Raw genomic sequence first — 21,677 nt, 5'->3', positions numbered from 1 at the left:
CTGCCCTTAGCAGCCCTCCCGTTCCCCTTGCTCCGCTGGTAGGTATCAGGCCAACACTCAGCTTGGAGGGAGCTGGGACAGGGTCTGTTGGAAGCTGGGAGGGGCAAGACAGAGGTCAGGGGCTGCCCCATGAGACCCTAGACACAGCTAGGCCCTGTTCTGGGCAATGCTGGGTGCACAGAGATGAGACTGACTTGTCCCTGTCTGCATCAGTTAGCTTTTGCTGTAAAACAAAATAGCCTCAAACTTAGTGACTTAAAACCACAATGATTGGCCGGGCGCGGTGGCTCACGCCTGTAATACCAGCACTTTGGGTGGCCGAGGTGGGCGGATCACCTGAGGTCAGGAGTTGGAGACCAGCCTGGCCAACATGGCGAAACCCCCGTCTCTACTAAAAATATAAAAATTAGCCAGGTGTATTGGTGCATGCCTGTAATCCCAGCTACTTGGGAGGCTGAGGCAGAAGAATCGTTTGAAAACCCGAGAGGCAGAGGTTGCAGTGAGCCGAGATCGCACCACTGCACTCCAGCCTGGGTGACAGAGTGAGACTCCGTCTCAAAAAAACAAAACAAAACAAAAACAAAACAAACAAACAAAAAAACACAATGATTTTATTTAGCTCAATTAGCTCATGACCTTGCGGGTCACCGGACAATTCTAGTGTGGGCCGGCCTGGGTCAGATGATCTAGAGTGGCCGCTCTCGAGTATCTGCAGTTAGCAGGCTGTTGGCTGGGCCTCCACACTTCTGCACATTCTTTTCCCTACGATCCCCTCCCTCTTTGAACCTGGTTTTGCTCAGGAGTCACTCCCCCTCCATATGACACACGAGCTCCATTTACAGCTCGAGGAGTGCCATGGTTAGTGTAAGCACGTGCCCCACGAATGTAAGCTGGTGATTGGTCAGAAACGGCAAGTGATGCAGTTCTGACCAATGAGATGTGTGGGAAAGTCGGTCTGGAGCACTTCTGGGAAAGCTTCCTCCATCCCAAGAAAGAAATGTGGGAGCAACTTTTTTTTTTTTTTGAGATAGAGTCTCGCTCTATTGCCCAGGCTAGAGTGCAGTGGCGCGATCTCGACTCACTGCAACCTCCACCTCCTGGGTTCAAGTGATTCTCCTGCCTCAGCCTCCCGAGTAGCTGGGACTACAGGCATGTGCCACCATGCCCAGCTAATTTTTGTATTTTTAGTAGAGATAGGGTTTCACCATGTTGATCAGGTTGGTCTTGATCTCCTGACCTCGTGATCTGCCCACCTTGGCCTCCGAAAATGCTGGGATTACAGGCGTGAGCCACTGTGCCCAGCCGGGAGTAACTTTTATTGTAGGCTTATTATGCCAGGTGCTGCTTGTTCTAATTGCTTTACACAAAATAAGTCATTTAGTTCTCATAAGTTAGGTACTATCATTGTCCCCCATTTTACAGATAAAGAATCTGAGGCATAGAGTGGTTAAGAAACTTGCCAAGGGTCAAACAGCTATTGAGTGCTGGAGCCAGGATTTAATTCCAGGCAGCCTGACTCCAGAGTTCTGAGTTCTCAGGTACTACAATGACCCCTGGCTTCTTCCTCTGGTCATGGACCTCTGTAATGTGACACCTGCTGTAGCCATTGGGCCAGCAGTCTCGAGACAATACAGCCAAGAGACAGAAGGAGCCTGGAGAGCCAGGGTCCCTGCGCACAGCTTAGGGAGTTGAATGGACCAGCACTGAAGCCCACCCTATCTGCTGACTTCTTGCTTTGTATGAAACATATTTCCATCTTGTTGAAGCCATTTTGACTCAGAAAGTACCCTAATAGAGACACTGCTGTTGCCTGAAGAAACAGAAGGAGTGCAGGAAGACCCACTGGGCTCCAGGTAATCTGTTCTCACAAACCACTCAGCCCAGGTTGAGACACAACTCTATGGCCTTTCACCATGGGGGCCAGTTTTGAAGGCAGGAAAAACTGGTAAGAGATAGTAGGAAAGGATGGAAGAAATTGCCTAGAAAAATAAAATTATTTCGTAATTCTCCTTTATTAGGCACAGGTAAAAATACATACTCATGGTATCCAAAACCTAGAGTATGGACCTGGGATCATGGACCCCAAGTGTCCCCAGTCCCCTGGGACTTTCCAGGTGGCCACAGGACAGACCTTGCCTAATCCTGTCCCTCAACCTTGGTGCTCAGGTCAGAAGCCCCATGGTTGACAGGCCTAGACCCTCATTCCAGATCATTCTTGAGTTAGACAAGAACTAGCCTCATAGTTTGGATTCTTATCTCTGGCCCAAATCCCAGGCTTAGGCCTGAAAGGAGAATCTCTTAATCAAGAGGACAGAGATGCTGGGAACACAGTTCCCAGAGTGAGCTAGGCTTGGGTCCTGAGTTGCAGGGGAGAGGCCTGGAGCCTTTGGCACAGGGATACCTCTCTTTCTCTGAAAAGGCACAAGATACAAAGGCAGCCGGTTTGTTTGTGAAAGGGATTGTCCTTGGACAGAGGGGCCTGAGCACCAGCACCAGTGGAGGCCGACACTGGTACAAAGTGTACCCAGTGTAGACAGTGACCTATGGTCATGGAAAAGTATTGTCAGCTCAAGAACGCCAGTTTGTCATCTCTGTGAGCAGGGAGTATTGTCTGCTTTGCTCACTGCTGTATTCCCAGCACCTAGAACAGGGCTTGGCACTTGATAAGCACCCAAGCAGGAACTGCATGTGTGTGGAACAAAGCAGATGTGTACGCAGCACACTCCACACAGGCTTCTGTCTTTCTCCCTTCTGGAAGGCACTGAAGATTTGGCTCAGTTCAGAGGCAGGAGAAGGCTTGGAGCCACCCCAAACTCAATCCACTGTTGGCAGCTGAGCATGTAGTAGGGTGGCCCTAGCCATACAGAACCACTTCTCTGACTCCCTCCTCTTCCCTGGCTTCGTCTAGCCCCGGTCCATCAGGGACCACCTGGTCAGCCTCCCAGAGATGGGATCGGGTTGGGGCTAAGGGGATCGGGTCCTCTCGCAGCCAGGGGTGCAGGAGGATGCCTGTGGCTGTGAGCCGCTCAGCTGGCTCCCGACGAAGGAGGCAGCGAACCAGACAGCGGGCAGGGGCTGAGAGGCCTGCAGGCAAGGCGTAGGCCCCGCGGCGGATCTTGCCAAAGAGCAGGACAGGCTCCGAGTCCTGGAAGGGGTAGTGGCCAGCCAGCATGGTGAAGAGTGCCACGCCCAGGCTCCAGACATCTGCTGCCTTGCCCGAGTATGATGCCCGTGAGCTGAGTATCTCAGGTCCCACGTAGGCTGGGCACGCGTGCTTGTCCCACAGGGAATCATCTGGCCCAGTCAGCACACAGGAGTCCTCCAGGTTCTCCAGCACCAGCTTCTTCCTGGGACATGGGGAGAAACAGAAGGGTCAGGTCCTACCCAGAACCCCCATGCCACCACCCCATACTATCACCCTTGTGGCACCCACTTGCCAAGTGCCTGCTGGCCTTTGACAGACACAAGCCAGTCCTGTGATGTCAGGTTTTACAGATAACCAAGCCCAGGCTCAGAGAGGTTAAGTCATTTAAGGCCACAGAGCAATTAAATTTAAACTAAAATTCTGAAAGGAATACATTTTTCAACAGTCCCTTGGGGAGGGGGCTGACGGGGCTGAGAGGGTTAAGCCTCTCTTAAACCAGATACAAACTTAGGGTCCAGGCAGGTAATAAGATGAGAGAAACAAGAAGTGTGCCTGACATCTCAGCACAAGTCCTACCTAAAAAGGGTACCACTAACAACGCATTCTAGGGTTTATCAAGTGTCTGCTGTGTTCCTGGCCCCTGGCCCAGCTCATTACCTGGCTTATCTCATTCTATCCAGGCTACAACCTGCAAGGAAGACACCATTTTACAGCTCTAGAGCATTGGCCTGGGATGGGAACCCTGGCTGGCAGATACTCAGAGCCAGTGCTGTGGCCCACTCTCGTAGTTCCCAAGATGGCCCCACCTTCCCATTGTTTTCCCCAAGAGAAGACAGGAATTGTATTTTAATGAAAAAGTCCCCATTTAAAAAATATTGACAACCAGTTTCTACAGAAAACACAAACAGGTAAGCAGGGCAAAAAAAGTGTGTGTAAGGCTGGGCACGGTGGCTCATGCCGGTAATCCTAGCACTTTGGGAGGCCAAGGTAGGGGGATCGCTTGAGTTCAGGCATTCAAGACCAGCCTGGGCAACATGGTAAAAACCTATCTCTACAAAAAATACAAAAATTAGCAGTTGTGGTGATTCGCACCTGTAGTCCCAGCTACTTGGGAGGCTGAGGCAGGAGGATATCACTTGAGCCCAGGAGGCAGAGGTTGCAGTGAGCCGAGATTGCGCCACTGCATTCCAGCCTGGGTGACAGAGTGAGACCCTGTCTCAAAAAAAAAAAAAAAAAAAAAAAAAGTGTGTCCTGCCATTTGCAATTTCTACTTTAAACAACTCCCACTGAGTACTCTAAGATGACTTTAATAGTAATCATTCTATTACCACTGCTATTAGTTTCTTCTTTATGGCACTACTTCCTGGGTGTCCAGTAGCATTTCACAAATACTGACCAATCCTATGAATCACAGTATTGGGGGACAAGGGGTGTCAGCACTATTAGCCCATTTTACAGATGAAGAAACAAAGGCTCAGGCAGGTGAAGTCATTTGCTCAGGGCCAAAAAGCAGGTAAGAACCAGAACCCAGGATTTAAACACAGATCTATCTAACTCATGGTCCTTCTTCTACCAATGACTCTCATGTGATTTTTCTTTTTTTTTTCTTTTTTTCTTTAGAGATAGGGTCTCACTCTGTCACCTAGGCTGGAGTGCAGTGGTACAATCCTAGCTCACTGCAGCCTCAAACTTCTGGGCTCAAGCAATCCTCCTGCCTCAGCCTCCCAAGTAGCTGGGATCACAGGTGTGCATCACCACACCTGGCTAATTTTTCTAAATTTTTTGTACAGATGGGGTTTTGCTATGTTGCCTAGGCTGGCCTCGAACTCCTGGGCTCAAGCAATCCTCCTACTTTGGCCTCCTGAAGCACTGGGATTACAGGTGTGGGCCATCAAGTGACTTCTTGAAAAGAGCAGGAAGCACGCTTTCTCCTCCAGGAGGTCTGGGGTAGTTGTATCTACTCTAAGCTTAAAATGTGTTTGAAGTTACGTACTAGCTTAAAAATCATTATAAATGTTACTGCTTTAAAAAAGGCATGCTTGTTCTAATATAAAATGTAGAAGGAAATATTAACAGAAAATCAGCCTTAGGGGCTGGGTGCAGCGGCCCATGCCTATAATCCCAGCACTTTGGGAGGCTAAGGCAGGCGGATCACTTGAGGAGTTCGAGACCAGCCTGGCCAACATGGCAAAACCCCATCTGTACTAAAAATACAAAAATTAGCTAAGTGTGGTGGTGTGCGCCTGTAATCCCAGCTACTCAAGAGGCTGAGGCATGAGAATCACTTGAACCTGGGAGGTGGAGGTTGCAGTGAGCTGAGATCATGCCACTGCACTCCAACCTGGGCAACAGAGTGAGACTCTGTCTCAAAAAAAAAAAAAAGAAAAAACAAGAAAAAGAAAATTAGACTTAGGCAAGCACCACAATAATAACTGCTACAGGCAAGACGGATGGCTGCTAAAATTAGTGGGTGAAAGTTGAGGAAAAACAGGATATTTATATGCTTAGCTTACCTCCGCCAAGGTATTTGTCAATTACAAAGGGTAAATTAGGAAGTTTACAGTAGAGAAACCTGGCAGGTCCTACTCTAACCAAGTGATCAAGGTTACAACACAGTAATGACTATCAACTCAAGCATCTCCTGATATGATGTGGAGAGGGGCCTATTGATTCTGTGTGTTCTTGCCAAAAATATATAACTGCAATCTAACTGTAAGAAAACATCAATCAAATCCAAATTGAGGGACATACAAAGTAATTGATCAGTACTCTTCAAAAGTCTCAAGGTTATGGCCAGGAGCTGTGGCTCATGCCTATAATCCCAGGATTTTGGGAGGCGGAGGCAGGCAGATTGCTTGAGCTCAGGAGTCTGAGACCAGCCTGGGCAACATGGCAAGACCCCATCTCAATTAGCCAGGTCGGGTGGCACACACCTGTAGAACCAACTACTCAGGAGGCTGAGGTGGGAGGATCACTTGAGCCCAGGAGGTCGAGGCTGCAGTGAGCTGTGATCACACCACTGCACTCCAGCCTGGGTGACAGAGTGAGACCCTGTCTCAAAAAAAAAAAAAGTGTCAAGGTCATGAGTCGTCGAAGACAGGGAAAGACTGAGGAACTGTCTCAGATTGGAAGAGACCAAGGAAACCACTGACGACTAAATTGGGATCCTCACTGGATCCTGCACAGCAAGGGGTGTTAGTGGGAAACTCAGGAAGTTGGAATAATCTGTGGCTTAGTTAATAGTACTCTACCAAGGTTGATTTCTTAGTTTGGGTAATTGTACCATAGCTATGTCAGGTGTTAACATTGGAGGACACTGGTTAAAGGATATATAGAAACTCTTTGAACTATTTTTGTAGGTTTTCTAAAAGTCTAAAATTATTTCAAGATAAAAAGTTTTTAAAAATGCAATGGGGTCACACTCCTTTCTCCACAGAAAACTCCTGTGTAACTGGCAGCTTAGTGCACTCCCTGACACATCTTGACTGCCCCCAGGAGTCTGGAGAGGGAACAGGAGGCGAGTCTCTCTGCCCTTCTCCCCAGATTTATCTTTTAAAAATTTTTCTTAGCATCTAGGCTGGGTGCAGTAGCTCACACCTGTAATCCCAGCACTTTGGGAGGCCGAGGCAGGTGGATCACCTAAGGTCAAGAGTTCAAGACCAGCCTGGCCAACATGGCAACACCCCGTTTCTACTAAAAATAGACAACATTAGCCAGGCATGGTGGCGCATGCCTGTAGTCCCAGCTATTCGGGAGGCTGAGGCAGGAGTATCATTGGAACCTGGGCAGCAGAGGTTGCAGTGAGCCAAGATCGTGCCATTGCATTCCAGCCTGGGTGACAGAGTGAGACTCTGTCTCAATTAAAAAAAAAAAAAAAAAATTCTTAGCATCCCAACCTAGAGAAGGAAGATTCTTTTAACCAAAAAGTGCTAATTCTCAGTTTCACAGAAAAAGTTTCCGTATGGGGAACCTCAGACCCTGTTTTGGCTGTGGTCTTGGAATCCTGAAAACACCCTAACAATCCAGCCCTTTTCCCTACCAACAGAGAAACTGAGGCTCAGAGACACTAGGTCACCCAAAGTCACTTGGTAAGCCCAGCCAGGCCCTTGCCTCTCAAGCTCAGATTGAATTAAGACCCAGGCTCTGGAGTCAGATCTAGGTTCAAATCCCAGCTCTACCATTTATTTTGCTGTGGGAGCTTGGGCAAGTTACTTGAGCTCTCTGGGCCTCAGTTTCCTTGATCATATGGGGATAATAATAGTACCTGCCTCATGTTTGTAAGGATGGAAGACCACGTTAGATAATGTGGCGATGCTTTCATCACTGTCAGCTACTATGACTTTCATATCTCAGTGCTCCATCCCAGAATCCCAAGGGGCTCCCAAGAGGACAGAGTCAACTCTTTTTTTTGAGATGGAATTTCACTCTGTTGCTGAGGCTGGAGTGCAGTGGCATGATCTTGGCTCACTGCAACCTCCGCCTCCCAGGTTCAAGCAGTTCTCCTGCCTCAGGCTTCAGAGTAGCTGGGATTACAGGTGTGTGCCACCACACTAGGCTAATTTTTGTATTTTTAGTAGAGACAGAGTTTCACCATGTTGGCCAGGCTGGTCTCGAACTCCTGACTTCAAGTGGTTCACCCACCTCGGCCTCCCAAAGTGCTGGGATTAAAGGCATGAGCCACTGCACCTGGCCTGAGTCAACTCTCCTGAGGGAACTAGACAGGGGCTGCTGGTTACTTCAGCCTCTCCCACTTCTTGCCTAAGTTACTTTGCCTTCCTGGGCCTCAGTTTCTCTCTATCATGGCCCACCCCTTGGGTGTGTCTGTGGCTGGGGTCTCTGCGACCACACTCACCTCTCACAGTCAGTGAAGACAAAGCGACACAGCTTGAGATCACGCAGGACCAGACCATGCTGGTGACAGTGCGCCAGGGCGGTGGCCATCTGGCGGAAGAGTGCAGCAGCCTCAGGCTCAGGGATGCGGCGGCGGCTTCGCACCAGGCTGTGCATGTCCCCATGGGTCCGAGTGAAAAAGGCATAGAGGAGCTGGGTACCAGCCAGGACCTCAGTGGGCCGAGCCACATGCTTGTGCGGGGGCAGCCGCGTGTAGGGCTCCAGCACGGCCAGGGCTTCGTGGATGGGGTACACCTGTGGGCAGAGCATGGCGTTAGCACAGCTGGGGACTCCCAGGAGCTGAGGCTGGCATTGCAGACAGTCACAGCTGACCTATTAGACACTACCACGTGCTAGGCATTGCACTCAGCGCTTCACTTACCGAGTCATTCAGCCCTGACCACAGCCCTATAAGTAGGATGACTTGCTTCATTTTACAGTTAAGGAAGCTGAGAGGCCACACAGCCAGCAAACAGCACAGCTGAGATTTGAACGTATGCACTCCACTGTCTGTGCTTTTTTTTTTTTTGAGACGGAGTCTCGCTCTGTCACCCAGGCTGGAGCACAGTGGCACAATCACAGCTCACTGCAAACTCCGCCTCCTGGATTCAAGTGATTCTCCTGCTTCAGCCTCCACTGTAGCTGGGATTACAGGCGTGTGCCACAGCACCTAGCTAATTTTTGTATTTTTAGTAGAGATGGGGTTTCATCATGTTGGCTAAGCTGGTCTCGAACTCCTGACCTCAGGTGATCCTCCCGCTTCAGCCTTCCAAAGGGCTGGGATTACAGGTGTGAGCCACCGCACCCGGCCTTTTGTCTGTGCTCTTAACTGCTACGCTATATGGCCTCAGACATCAGATAACTGAAAAGTAACAGGTCACCCAAACAGAAAAATAACCCACAAAGCAGGAGGAATCCAGAAGGGTGGATAATGCAGAAGGCACCTGATGCTCATCACATCACAGCTGCGGTCCTCTGGGCTTAACTGCCCACCCATCCTTTTATTCATTCAGTATGCTGGCCCTGGGCCTGCATGGGCCACCCACATGTCCAGCTAGACTGACAGCCATGGGCGCTGCTCTCCGGTGCCCACTGGGAGCCCATGCAAACATGCCCAGAAACCAAATATTGACAAATGCTGATAAGCATTGCAAAGGAACCAAGAAAGATGCTGGAATAAGGGGTTTTTTTGTTTGTTTTTTGTTTTTTTGAGATGGAGTTTTGCTCTTGTTGCCCAGGCTGGAGTGCAGTGATGTGATCTCGGCTCACTGCAACCTCCGCCTCCCGGGTTCAAGAGATTCTCCTGCCTCAGCCTCTTGAGTAGCTGGGATTACAGACACCTGTCACCATGCCCGGCTAATTTTTTGTATTTTTAATAGAGACAAGGTTTCACCATGTTGGCCAGGATAGTCTCGAACTCCTGACTTCAGGTGATCTGCCTGCCTTGGCCTCCCAAAGTGCTGGGATTACAGGCGTGAGCCATTGTGCCCAGCCTGGAATAGAGTATTTTGGAAGGGGGCACCCATTTTAGAAAGTATGGTTCAGGAGGGACTCTGGGAAAGTGATCTGAATGATTCAGAGATGCCCATGGAATAAGCTTTCTGAGTAGGGGCACAGACAGTGCAAAGGCCCTGAGGCAGGAAAAAGCTTGGCCTGCTCTAGAAACCCAAGCAAAAATCAGTGTAGCCAGAAAGGGTTGGGGAGTGGAAAAAGGACATGTGATGAGGGTGGTGAGGTTGATGGGAAATGCGCCAGGCGTCTGTGGGCATTACAGCAAAACCTCGCCCTAGCAGTGAAAGGTATGTCCCATTTTACCAATGATAAGACTGGGTTCAGAAAAGGAAGGTGACGTATTAGACGCCAGGCAGATAATTGGTGGCAGAACAAGTATACTCACTTTGGTTTGTCTGACTTTAAATCCTTTGCATGTTATGTTGACTATGCCACAAAGAAAAATAAGTAAGACACATACATATTTAATCTATGATACAAAAGTTAAAGTATGTGACTTTAAAAACCAGTTGGGGCTGGGCACGGTGGCTCACACCTGTAATCCCAGCACTTTGGGAGGCCAAGGCGGGAGGATCACTTGAGGTCAGGAGTTCGAGACCAGCCTGGCTAACATGGTGAAACCCCTCTCTACTAAAAATACAAAAATTAGTCGAGCGTGGTGGTATGTGCCCATAATCCCAGCTATTTGGGAGGATGAGGCAGGAGAATCACTTGAACCTGATAGGTGGAGGTTGCAGTGAGCCAAGATTGTGCCACTGCACTCCAGCCTGGGCAACAGAGTGAGACTCCATCTCAAAAACAAACAAACTAACTAAAAACAAGTTGGGGTGACATGGGGGAAATAACCCCAAAACAGAGGTTTTTTTTATTATTTTTTTTTAGTTAGGGTAAGCCCATTCCTGCCCCCATGCACTTGCACTTGCTGCTTGGATGCTCTTCCACTAGACCCACGAGGCTGACTCCTTCCATTTGTTCCAGTCACTGCTCAAATGTCACCCCTCAGAGAGGTCTTCCTGGACCTCCCTTGCTAGAATCACCTGCACTCCTGCCCTCCTTGTCCTCTGATCTCCCTGTTCCCAGCTTTATTTTTCTCCATAGTGCTTGTGATTACCTGACACATTTTATTTATTTATTTAATTTTTGAGACGGAGTCATGCTCTGTCGCCCAGGCTGGAATGCAGTGGTGCAATCTCGGCTCACTGCAACCTCTGCCTCCCAGGTTCAAGTGATTCTCCTGCCTCAGCCTCCCAAGTGGCTGGGATTACAGGCACTCGCCACCATGCCTGGCTAATTTTTGTATTTTTAGTAGAGATGGGGTTTCACCATATTGGCCAGGCTGGTCTTGAACTCTGGACCTCATGATCCACCTGCCTTGGCCTCTCAAAGTGCTGGGATTACAGGCGTGAGCCACCGCGCCCGGCCACCTGACACATATTTTGCTTATTCACTTGTTTATTGTCTGTATCTCCCACTAGAATGTCAAGCTTGATGAGAACAGAACTTTGTTTCTTAACCACAGCATGGTACATGGCAAATATGGGTGCTCAATGAAGTTGTGTTGAATTAATGAATAAGGTGATCATTTACAAAGACAGGATTTTGATCTTTCTACACACTGACCAGAAAAGCTGAGGAAGTGTGGAAATGACCGTTCAGCACCCATGGTGCACACTGGCATGGGGGTGAGTACGTTCCAGTGGATTTTCCCAAATGTTTCTTGAGAATCAGGGCCCTGTGAACGCATGGCGCTTCTGTCCTGAGCCTGCTTGGGTTATTCCTCTCATCATGGACTCACCTCCCCAGCGGGAGTGGAAAAGAGCCTGTGATGCTGCAGGAAGGGGACCCAGAGTTCTGGGCTCCTTAGGTAAGAGCACTGGAGATCTGTGCACAAGAGGCCAGGTGAAGCTAGGGGCTGGACCCTGTCTGGATCTACCCCGCTGCTCGCTGCATCTCCGTCAAGAGAGCAAAGCTCTGCTGCTGCTCCCAGGAGAAGGCTTAAGTCCTTCTGCTTCTCTGTGCATTCCCAAGGGACCCAGGCCCCCGCTACAGTCCCTTGGGTATCCAGGTCCCCCTTATCTTCCTTATGCTTGCCTGCCAGGGCAGCCTGCCCTGATTGTGTCTGAAACGCTTATCTTAGCACAGGCACAGGACTCTCTGGGCTCAGCCTCCTGGGCCCAATCCCAGCTCTGATACCACCTGGCTCTCTCATGTGGCAAGTAACCATGGCTTTCTGAGTCTCAGTGTCCTCTGTCTATAAAAGGGGCACAATGATAGAAACCACCTCATTGGTTAAGATTAAAAGAGATTGCACACACTAAGCAATCAACGTAGTACCTGGTGCACAGTGAATACCTATTGTTACACTTTTTATTCTCATCTCTGTCTTCTTGGACTGTCACTTGCCAGTGCCCTGCATGGGCTGACCCTCAGGGGCCTTGACCCTGTCCATTTCCTGGTTTCTGCCAGGAATCCTCAGACTTTTCTACCCCTTACTTCACCCCGGGAGCCAGGCCCAGTGCTATGTGACTTCATGCATCGCCCTTCTCCTGTCTTCATCTCAGTCTTCCTATCGGTAAAATGGCCACAGGTTAGGCTCAATCACCTCCGAGGTCCCAGGAGTTTTGATGTCTACCATGCCCTACCCTTCTCTTGTGCAAACATCTTTAGTAGCTCTGCACAGCCCAGTGGAGGCCCCTTGTTAACACCTTCATGACCAGCTGCTGCCAACCCTCATCTCCTGCCCCTTTCTGCACACCCTCTCCACTCTGGCCACAGAGAAGTCCTTTTCATTCTCTAAAGTGCTATCCCCTCACTTTTCTAGGCCTTGGAACAGCTGTTCCCCCGCCTGCAACTCCCATCTCCCACTTCTACCTGGCTAACTTCTGCTCAGCCTTTTCTGTGCCCATGATCCCTAAGCTCTACCCCTGCAGCATTTATCACACTATAAGGCCTAAGCTGTGAACTCCCCCAGGACTGGGACAACCTCTGGTTTACCTCTCTAGTATCAGTCCAGCAGGGGCTCACTGGATGCTTCGCCACTAAACAAACACAAGAATGAATGAACATAAGGACCCCTCTGCACCCTGGCAATCCTTTGGAGGCCTCCTTCCCATGCCTCCTGTGATGCTGGGGGACAGTGGCCCATGGGCACGTACCTTGCAGGTATACTCAGTGCCTGTAGGGCAGTGCAGGGCTCGGTAGGCCCGCCCGCCCTCCTCGGGCTCCAGGAGAACATAGCGCCCAAGACGGGAGGCAGTGGCCACAGCAGTTGCACGATCTGGAGCAGGAGGTGGGCTCAGGGGCAACAGGCAGGGGGGCAGCCTGGGCTGGGGCCCACTTCGAGCTCGTTTCTGGACGGGATGCTCGGTATCTAAGTTGTCATCCAACTCCAACCGCTTCTTCCTGGACAGGGAACCCGCAGGAGCAGCCAGAGGGGTGGCTCGCATCTAGCAAAAAGGAGAGAAAAGCACTAAAGTGAGACTGCTTGGTGGCCCCTCCTTTCCCCTGCTGGTGGGAGGATACGTGGCACATTTATAGGGGGTGATCTAGCAGTGTGTGTTAAAATGACAGAGTCACATATCCTTAACTGGGTGACCCACTTCTGAGAATTTATTTTCCAGTTAAACTTCTCACAAAAAAATTAAATATAGTAAAGGCTGTTCATCAGAGCCTTGTGTCCAATAGCAAAAGCAGGAAATATCCCAAATGTCAGGCAGTAGAAAGCTAGTGAAAACATCATGGTATAGCCATACAGAATACTACACAGCCCTGAAAAAGGACAAGGAAGCTCTCTATATACTGATGTGTACTGACCTCCAAGATGTATTAAGAGAAGAAAGACAAACACAGAATTATGTGTTATAGAATGCTTTTATGGTGGGTTTTTTTTTTTTTTCCCAAGAGATGTTGCCCAGGCTTGTCTCAAACTCTTGGCTTCAAGTGAACCTCCCACCTCAGCTTCCTAAGTAGCTGGGACTCTAGGAGTGAGCCACCACATCTGGCTATACTTTTATGTTAAAAAAAGAATATATATAAATATGTTATGTATATATGTATATATTTGTTTGAATATGTGTAATCTCTCTCTCTGAAAGGATGCACAAGATTAGGAGGAGACTTACTATTACAGTTCACTTGCAGCCTCGACCTCAGGGTTCAGGTGATCCTCCCACCTCAGCCTCCCAAGTAGCTGGGACTACAGGTGTGCACTATGATGCCTGACTAATTTTTTTATTCTTTGTAGAGATGGGGTCTCCCTACATTGCCTAGGCTGGTCTCACCTGAGCTCAAGCAATCCTCCTGCCTCAGCCTCCCAAAGTGTTAGGATTACAGATGTGAATCACCATGTTTGGCAGACTTTTATAGTTTTGAATTTGAGCCATATAAATGTATTTCCTGGCCAGGCGTGGTGGCTCATGCCTGTAATCCCAGCACTTTGGGAGGCCAAGGTGGGCGGATCATGAGGCTGGGAGTTCAAGACAAGCCTGGCCAACATGGTGAAACCCTATCTCTACTAAAAAATAAAAAAATTAGGCCAGGCGCAGTGGCTTATGCCTGTAATCCCAGGTAGCAGCACATGACCAAGACAATGCCAAAGTGCAGCCCACGGCAGCACGTTGGGAGGCCAAGGTGGTGGATCATGAGGTCAGGAGTTCGAGACCAGCCTGGCCAACATGGTGAAACCCCATCTCTACTAAAAATACAAAAATTAGCCAGGCGTGGTGGCGTGGGCCTGTAATCCCAGCTACTTGGGAGGCTGAGACAGAATAATCACTTGAACCTGGGAGGTGGAGGTTGCAGTGAGCTGAGGTCGCAGTGAGCTGAGGTCGCAACACTGCACTTCAGCCTGGCTGACAGAGCAAGACTCCATCACGGGGGAAAAAAAAATTAGCCGGGTGTGGTGGTGCGTACCTGTTATCCCAGCTACTGGGAAGGCTGAGGCAGGAGAATCGCTTGAACCCAGGAGGCAGAGGTTGTAGTGAGCCGAGACCGTGCCACTACACTCCAGCCTGGGTGACAGAGCAAGACTCTGTCTCAAAAAAGTATTTCCTAATTAGGAATTTACATTTAAGGAAATAAATACCTGCTTGAAAACACAGCTTGTTCCTAAAAATTATATTTAAGAAGATCAACTAATCTCATAATCCATGGCTCTAGTACATTCACAGATGAGAGATATGATCTTGTTCATTCACTTAACATTGGGTGCTAGGGAAGAGAAGTAGGTTAGACAGCATTCTTGCCATCAGGATCTTCTAGTCAATTTGGGGGGCAGATGAGTAATAAAATCACGTCCAAGGCTAGATGCAGTGGCCCACACCTGTAATCTTAGCACTTTGGAAGGCCATGGTGGGAAGATTGCTTGAACCCAAAAGTTCAAGACCAGCTTGGGCAACATAGTGAGACCCCGTCTCTACCAAAAAAAATTTTTTTAAATTAGCTGGGTGTGGTGGTGGATGCCTATAGTCCCAGCTACTCGGGAGGCTGAGGTGGGAAGATTGCTTGAGCCTGGGATGTCGAGGCTTCAGTGAGCCATGTTTGTGCCACTGCACTCCAGCCTGGGTGACAGAGTAAAGACTCTGTCTCAAAAAAAAAAAAAAAAAAAATCACATACAATGTGATCAGCCCTATTATACAGAGAAGCGTGGGCCTCTAGGAACCCAGAGAGGCCTCTCTCCTGGGCTGGTGGGTCAAGAGAGGTCTTCCTAGAAGAGGTGGTGTCTACACTGAGACCTGAAAGTGAGGCAGAGTTAGCCAGATGACATGGAGAGTCATACTGAGGTTCAGTGGTTCTCGAACTTGAGCAAGCATTGAAATCACCTGGAGGCCTGTTTCAACATACATTGCTGGGCCCTACTCCCAAAGTAGCTCATTCAGAAGGTCTGAATCTGCATTTCTATCCGGTTCCCAGGTGCCGCTGTCCAGTAACCCCTGTTCTGGGGTGAGGGAAGAGGCAAAAGAACATGCTGCACGTTCCCCAAGAACATGTTGGAGAATGAGCGTGACTGCAAAAAAAAGTGAAAAGTTAAAAAAGAAAAAAATAGGCTGGGCGCAGTGGCTCACGCCTGTAATCCCAGCACTTTGGGAGGCCAAGGCAGGCAGGTCACCTGAAGTCAGGAGTTTGAGACCAGCCTGACCAACACGGTGAAACCCCGTCTCTACTAAAACTACAAAAATTAGCCAGGCGGGGTGGTGCATGCCTGTAATCCCAGCTACTCAGGAGTCTGAGGCAGGACAGTTGCTTGAACCCGGGAGGCAGAGGTTGCAGTGAGCTGAGATAGTGCCGTTGCACTCCAGCCTGGGCAACAAGAGTGAAACTCCATCTCAAAAATAAATAAATACATAAAAATAAGGCGAGGTTAGTAGAGGCCCTATTGTGAAGAGCTCTACAAGCATCATATGGCAGAGGTGGTTAGTGGTCCCCAGTTTCAGGTCTCCCCTCCTTACATAGGATTAGAACCTGAGATTTTCAGCTGAGCATAAGGACACCTAGAATAAACTACATTGCCTGTCTCCCTTGTATCCTTGTATCAGCATATGGCTAGTAGGACACAAGTGGAAGTGTTGTGTACACTGCCCAGGACAAGGTTCTTAAATGGGGGGCCTAACTTCCTCATTTCCTCCTCTCCTACACGCTGGAATGTGGACCTAACCACTGGAGCTCCAGCATCTATCTTGGCTTCAGAAGTACCATATACAGCAGAGCAAGAGAGGAGCCTGGGTCTCTGACACATGGAGTTGTCAGGCCAGACCTCCAGATTTTTTACACAGGAGAGAAATAAACATCTATTGAAGGCTAGGAGCGGTGGCTCACGCCTGTAATCCCAGCACTTTGGGAGGCCGAGGCAGGTGGATCACAAAATCAGGAGATCGAGACCATCTTGGCCAACATGGTGAAACCCCATCTCTACTAAACATACAAAAATTAGCTGGGCGTGGTAGTGCGTGCCTGTGGTCCCAGCTACTCGGGAGACTAAGGCAGGAGAATCACTTGAGCCTGGGACGCAGAGGTTGTAGTGAGCTGAGATCTCGCCACTGCACTCAGCCTGGTGACAGAGCAAGACTCTGTCTCAAAAAAAAAAAAAAAAAAAAAAAAAAAAAAAGGAAAAGAAAGAAAGAAACATCTATTTCATTTTAGCTATTAAGTGGCTGTTTCTATATTACAGCTGAGCCTAATCCCAATTAACACACAATAGGATTTGGAATTATCCAAAGGCAGTGGGGAGCCACTGAAGGATTTCAGCAGGGGAACATCATGCCTTTAGGGTGGATTTGAAAGTACAAGACAAGGGCAGTGAGACTAGCTAGGAGGCCCGCACAAGCAGGAGTCCAGGAAGGAGAAGGTGACCTGGACTAAGGGGGGTGCTAGATGCAGACACGAAGTTAAGGGCTCATAGGAGGAGGATCAAGAGGACTCAGTGGCAGACTGGATGGACCGGATGGATTGGATGTTGGGGGTGAGGGAGAGGGTGGAATCGAGGTGAGGTCCAGCCTTTGGCTCCTGCAATGAGGAGGGATGATGGCTTCATGTCCTGAGCTGGGGGAGAAGCCCGTATTTTGGGGACTGTGGAAGAAAACTGTTAATTTCAGACCTGTTATGTCCTGGCAGTATCATGAAAAGTGGGTTTATACTGTGGAATAGTGGCAGTGCAGCCACTAACAATGAAGACAGTGCTAGTGGGGGAATAAAAGGTGCAACCTTTGAGGAGTGCCTTTTGACAATATCAAAATGAAAAACAGGCTGGGTGCAGTGCTTCATGCCCGTAATCCCAGCACTTTGGGAGGCTGAAGCAGGAAGATCACTTGAGCCCAGGAGTTCAAGACCAGCCTAGGCAACGTAGCAAGACCCTGTCCCTAAGAAAAAAAAAATTATCTAGTCATGATGGCACACAGCTGTAGTCCCAGCCATGCAGGAGGTTGAAGTAGGGGAATCACTTGAGCCCAGAAGGTAAAGGCTTCAGTGAGCCATGGTCAGGCACTCTAGCCTGTGCAACAAAGTGAGACTGTCTCAAAATCAAGCAAAACAAAACAAAACAAAAACAACAATGAAAAGCGTGTGCGCTTTGATTCAGCAATTAATCCCATTGCTAAGAATTTATTCTGTAGAGGTGTGTATGTGTAAGCATGCAAATACACAGTTATTCCTGCAGTCCTTGTAACAGAAATAATTGTCTATCTATAATTACAGGGCTGGTTACATAAATTATACTTCATCCACACAACGGAACAATTTGCAGCCATTTAAAAGGTTGAGGATGCTCTTTGTAGGGTAATTGGAAGGATCTCCAGAGTGAACTGTTAAGTGAAAAGAAAGCCACCATTCACGCAGCTGTGTGACTGTGTGTGTGGTGGCTGAAGGAGAGGGCAGTAGGGCATGGTCGGGGCAGGAAGGTTCTCTCTAGAACCCATCTGCAAACCCACTTAAACTCCATTCCAAGGAGGGGCATGCCCAGGTATGGGCACTGGTGCGAGAGACCTCAGCCTGGTTAAAGACCTCCCAACAGTTCAAGGCAGGATTAACAGGGAAACATGAGTCAGTTACCAGACAGAGGCCCACCTCTCCAAGTATGCTGCTCCCAAATGGAAGAGCTGCCTTGGAAGGGAAGGCCTCCCCACATGAGTGAAAGGTTATGACTTTGGCTTGGTAAGAATGCAGTAAGGAGTGGCTGTAGTCAGATACAGGATTCTAATCCTGTCTCAAACCCTTTCTAGCTGGGGGGTACCCCTGGTCAAGTTCCTCAAGCTTTCTGAGCCTCAGTTCCTGTAAAGTGGGAACAGGTTGCAAAGCTTACAGGTTTCTCGTGATGATGAAATGAAAACACAAATGAAGCATGTAGAGCTTATGGACCTGTTGCCGGGTAGGTGTCAGGAAATGGTCACTATTAGCACTCATCCTGTTATTCTTCACAGCAAGATGCGTAAGTACCATCCTTGGGAGTCTTAGAAAGCTCCCCAGGTTTGAGGCTGGGATGACACTCCTTACGTCTCAAGGCTGTTCTGAGTCACGCAGGATGATACCTGGCTGTGCACATGCTTTGTGCCCTGTGCAGCAGGAGACTGCCTGGAGTCCCTCTGGCCTGTGCCACATTAGTAGTCCAGGCTGCCTTGGCCCCAGCCATCCCTCAGAGCCTGTTGGGGCCTGGGATAAGCTCCACCCAGATGGGGACAGATGCGGTAACTGAGTCTATAAATCTAGGCAAGGCATTTTGCAGACCACGCTGCAGAATAGAATCTGTGATGTGGAATGAAAGCAGCCCCTAATATCTACCTCTTGCTGTTCCCTGCCACGCTCGGGACCCAGGGAAATGAGGACAGGTTACATCAAGCGCGCGCGTGCACACACACACACACACACACACCCAGGGCTGACAGGTGTACACACACCCCTGAGACACTGTGTCTAAGCCAGCCAGCGACAAACACATCCAGGGCAGACATTGACACACCCTTGCCCTCCACGGGTAAGCGTGAGCGCGCGCGCGCACACACACACACGCGCACACACACACAGCCCTCCCAGCTATCACACCCATGGTCTACACAAGGAAGGCCACACCCCCACCCCGCCCCGCCCCCTGCAGCGAGGCCCCTCCCGTGGGAGCGAAAGCGAAAGGCGGCGGGTGTCCGAGTCAGAAGTTTCAGCGGAAATTGAAGCGCGGCCCTGGGACAGGAGGGGGTGAGGCAGAGGGAAGGAGGTGGCTGTCGTCCCCCGCCCTCCCCGGTCTGCAAGCACAGCACACACCGCATACACGCGCGCACCGTCCACCTGCAAACCCGGAGCCACGCAGCGGGGAGAACCAGCGGCCCTGCCTGGCCAGAGATCCCGCGCTGCGCCCTAGCTCCCACTCGCTCGGCTCCCGCACCCCTCGCTCGGTCCGCGGCCCGCTCCCAGGGCACCCCAGCCCTGTCCTGGCGGTGTCCCCTGCACCGCCAACCCCTGCCACCAAGTGCCCAGGCTTCCAGACAGCTCTCACCATCTCCGGAGACACAGGTCCCCGGGACCCACCCTCACCCAGAACTCTCCCCTACGGGTTCACGAGGACCCCCGCAGATCCCCCGACACCCCCACAAAGAGTCCTCCAGTGCCCCCAAAAAGCCCCTCACCTCACCACACGACTCACCTATCCCACACTCACGCAAAACAGACCCCCGCACACCCTCCTCTAGGGGTGACAGCCGGACACCTCCGTCCCTGGCTTCCCCAGCCCAACTCGGGCGACCCCACGCTCTGCGGGGTCACGTCACCTGAAGCCCAGGGGGAGCACTCAGCCCAGGCCCAGATCAAAAGGGATCTGATCTGGCCCTCCCCCGACGGCAGGGTCTGTTAAAAGGTGTGTACGGTGTGTGTGTGCGTGCAACACGCAGCAACACGTAGACGCCCAGAGGCTCCCGGCGCCCCCTTCCCTGGCCGCCCCCTTCCCTGGCCGCCCCCTCCCACCCCCCAGCCTCCGGGCGAGTCCACAGTCCGCACCCTGCCGAGTACCTTGCCCTGTCGTCCCGCGTGGGTCCTGGCGCCGCCGGTGCTCAGAGACTCCAGGGCACCAGCAGGTGGGCCGGGCTGCTGTGCTGCTGCCGAGCTCGGGATCCCAGTCCAGCTCCAGCCCTGCCCGGGTCCTAGCAGCGGACGCGTACGGAGCCGCCTCCACATCCGCTGCGAGTCTTGTGCGCGCCCGGCTCCCGGCCCGGGTGATGTAAACCTGAGCTAATCAGCCGCTGTCTGATGCCCTCAGGCCCGCGATTGCACCATCCCCCGCGCCCCGCCTCTCCGGGTCACCGCCAGGGCGCGCTCCGCCCGAGCCTCTCTCCTCTCCATCCGCTGTACCTGGGGACCCCGCCCTCGCTGGCCCACTAGGGGTGTCTGGTCAGTGCAGACATCAGCCACGGACTCTCCCTATCACCTTGGAAAAAAAAATTTGCTTTTCTGAGCCTCAGTTTCCCCACCTATGAAATGGGAAGAACTTTCCTCCTTCTCAAGCTGGTGCTTAAAAGAGCAAACAGTGACTGTTGTCGGAGTGCTTCCCCGTTTATAAAGCACATTCCCAGCACTGCCTTACAAAACCTTTAGGAGAAGTGGACATGCGGGAATCTCCATTCTCCACGTTCTACTGAGAGCCAGCCCGAGGCCCAGCTATGGGCAAGTAGTTCAGAAGCTTCAGGAAGGCCTATGGACTTAAGAGCTGACTCTGGGCTCAAAAGAACCACTGTGGCGCCCTGGGGAGGCCTAAGGTCTGGTGAACTTCCCCGCATCCCTTTGCTAGAGGCAGTGTGGCCTAGTGGTGAAGAGCCCCTAGAGCCAGCTGGCCTAAGAGTGCACTCCACCTCCGCTCCAACCCACAGTGCTACCCCAGAAAAGCTACCTAAAACCCTGCCTCAATTTCCTTCTCCATAAAATGGGCTCATAATTGCGCTCACTTCGTAAAGTTGTTGTGAGGATTAAATAATTTAATTTGATATGTGTAAGACGCTTAGAACAGTGTGTGGCACATTGCGGATGCTCAATGGAGTGTAAACAATGGAGACAGAGAGGGAAAGAGGCCTTTAATATGCTTGTACCCTAGGCCTGGAAGGGCTTGGTGCTACTTGCTTTGGGGTGAAACACCTCTCTGCGTCCTAGGGGTCCAGCACCTTTCTTTTTTTTTTTTTTTTTTTTTTTTGAGGCGGAGTTTCACTCCTTGCCCAGGATTGAGTGCAATGGCATGATCTCGGCTCACCGCAATCTCCACCTCCCGGGTTCAAGCGATTCTCCTGCCTCAGCCTCCCGAGTAGCTGGGATTACAGGCATGCGCTACTACGCCTGGCTAATTTTGTATTTTTAGTAGAGACAGGGTTTCTCCATGTTGGTCAGGCTGGTCTCGAACTCCTGACCTCAGATAATCCACCTGCCTCAGCCTCCCAAAGTGCTGGGATTACAGGCATGAGCCACCGCGCCCGGCCTAGGTCCAGCACCTTTCTTAGAAATCCCTTTTGATCTGAATTCACCAGTGTCAAAAAATAACTTCTCAGCTGGGCAAGCTGGCTCATGTCTGTAATCCTAGCACTTTGGGAGGCCAAGACGGGAGGATTGCTTGAGGCCAGGAGTTTGAGAACAGCCTGGATGACATAGTAAGACCCTGTCTTTACAAAGAGAAAA

The 21,677-nt window shown here is 50.5% G+C and overlaps 1 protein-coding gene across 4 annotated transcripts; it reads right to left on the bottom strand.

Annotated features, from left to right (window-relative positions):
- Positions 1-1,988: 1,988 nt before the first annotated feature.
- TRIB3 (tribbles pseudokinase 3) lies at positions 1,989-20,308 on the bottom strand. 4 transcript variants are annotated; one of them, XM_003273466.4, is made up of 5 exons: positions 19,684-19,888; positions 18,396-18,589; positions 12,703-12,993; positions 7,998-8,290; positions 1,989-3,347 (listed from the first exon to the last, which is right to left on the bottom strand). In XM_003273466.4, exons 2-5 carry the CDS (start codon positions 18,474-18,476, stop codon positions 2,855-2,857), a joined length of 1,158 nt encoding a protein of 385 aa, XP_003273514.1. In that variant the 5' UTR covers positions 18,477-18,589; positions 19,684-19,888; the 3' UTR covers positions 1,989-2,854. The 4 variants fall into 4 exon arrangements, with proteins under 4 accessions (XP_003273514.1, XP_003273513.1, XP_012367347.1 ...); XM_003273465.4 differs by lacking the exons at positions 18,396-18,589; positions 19,684-19,888 and adding an exon at positions 20,031-20,308; XM_012511893.2 differs by lacking the exon at positions 18,396-18,589.
- Positions 20,309-21,677: the final 1,369 nt, after the last annotated feature.

This window comes from Nomascus leucogenys, chromosome 13, assembly GCF_006542625.1.
Source record: "Nomascus leucogenys isolate Asia chromosome 13, Asia_NLE_v1, whole genome shotgun sequence".
Lineage (NCBI taxonomy): Eukaryota > Metazoa > Chordata > Mammalia > Primates > Hylobatidae > Nomascus > Nomascus leucogenys.
Note: the sequence above shows the minus strand (reverse complement) of the source record. Positions and strands in the feature narration are given on the sequence as shown.

Bases quoted from the DNA above. Each gene is read 5' to 3' on its own strand.
- TRIB3 (XM_003273465.4), bottom strand. From the start codon at position 20,195: ATGTGGAGGCGGCTCCGTACGCGTCCGCTGCTAGGACCCGGGCAGGGC. The intron at 12,994-20,030 runs GTACTCGGCAGG...CCTTTTTGCTAG, and splicing joins ACGCGGGACGACAGGGCAAG to ATGCGAGCCACCCCTCTGGC. The intron at 8,291-12,702 runs GTACGTGCCCAT...CTCTGCCCACAG, and splicing joins GCACTGAGTATACCTGCAAG to GTGTACCCCATCCACGAAGC.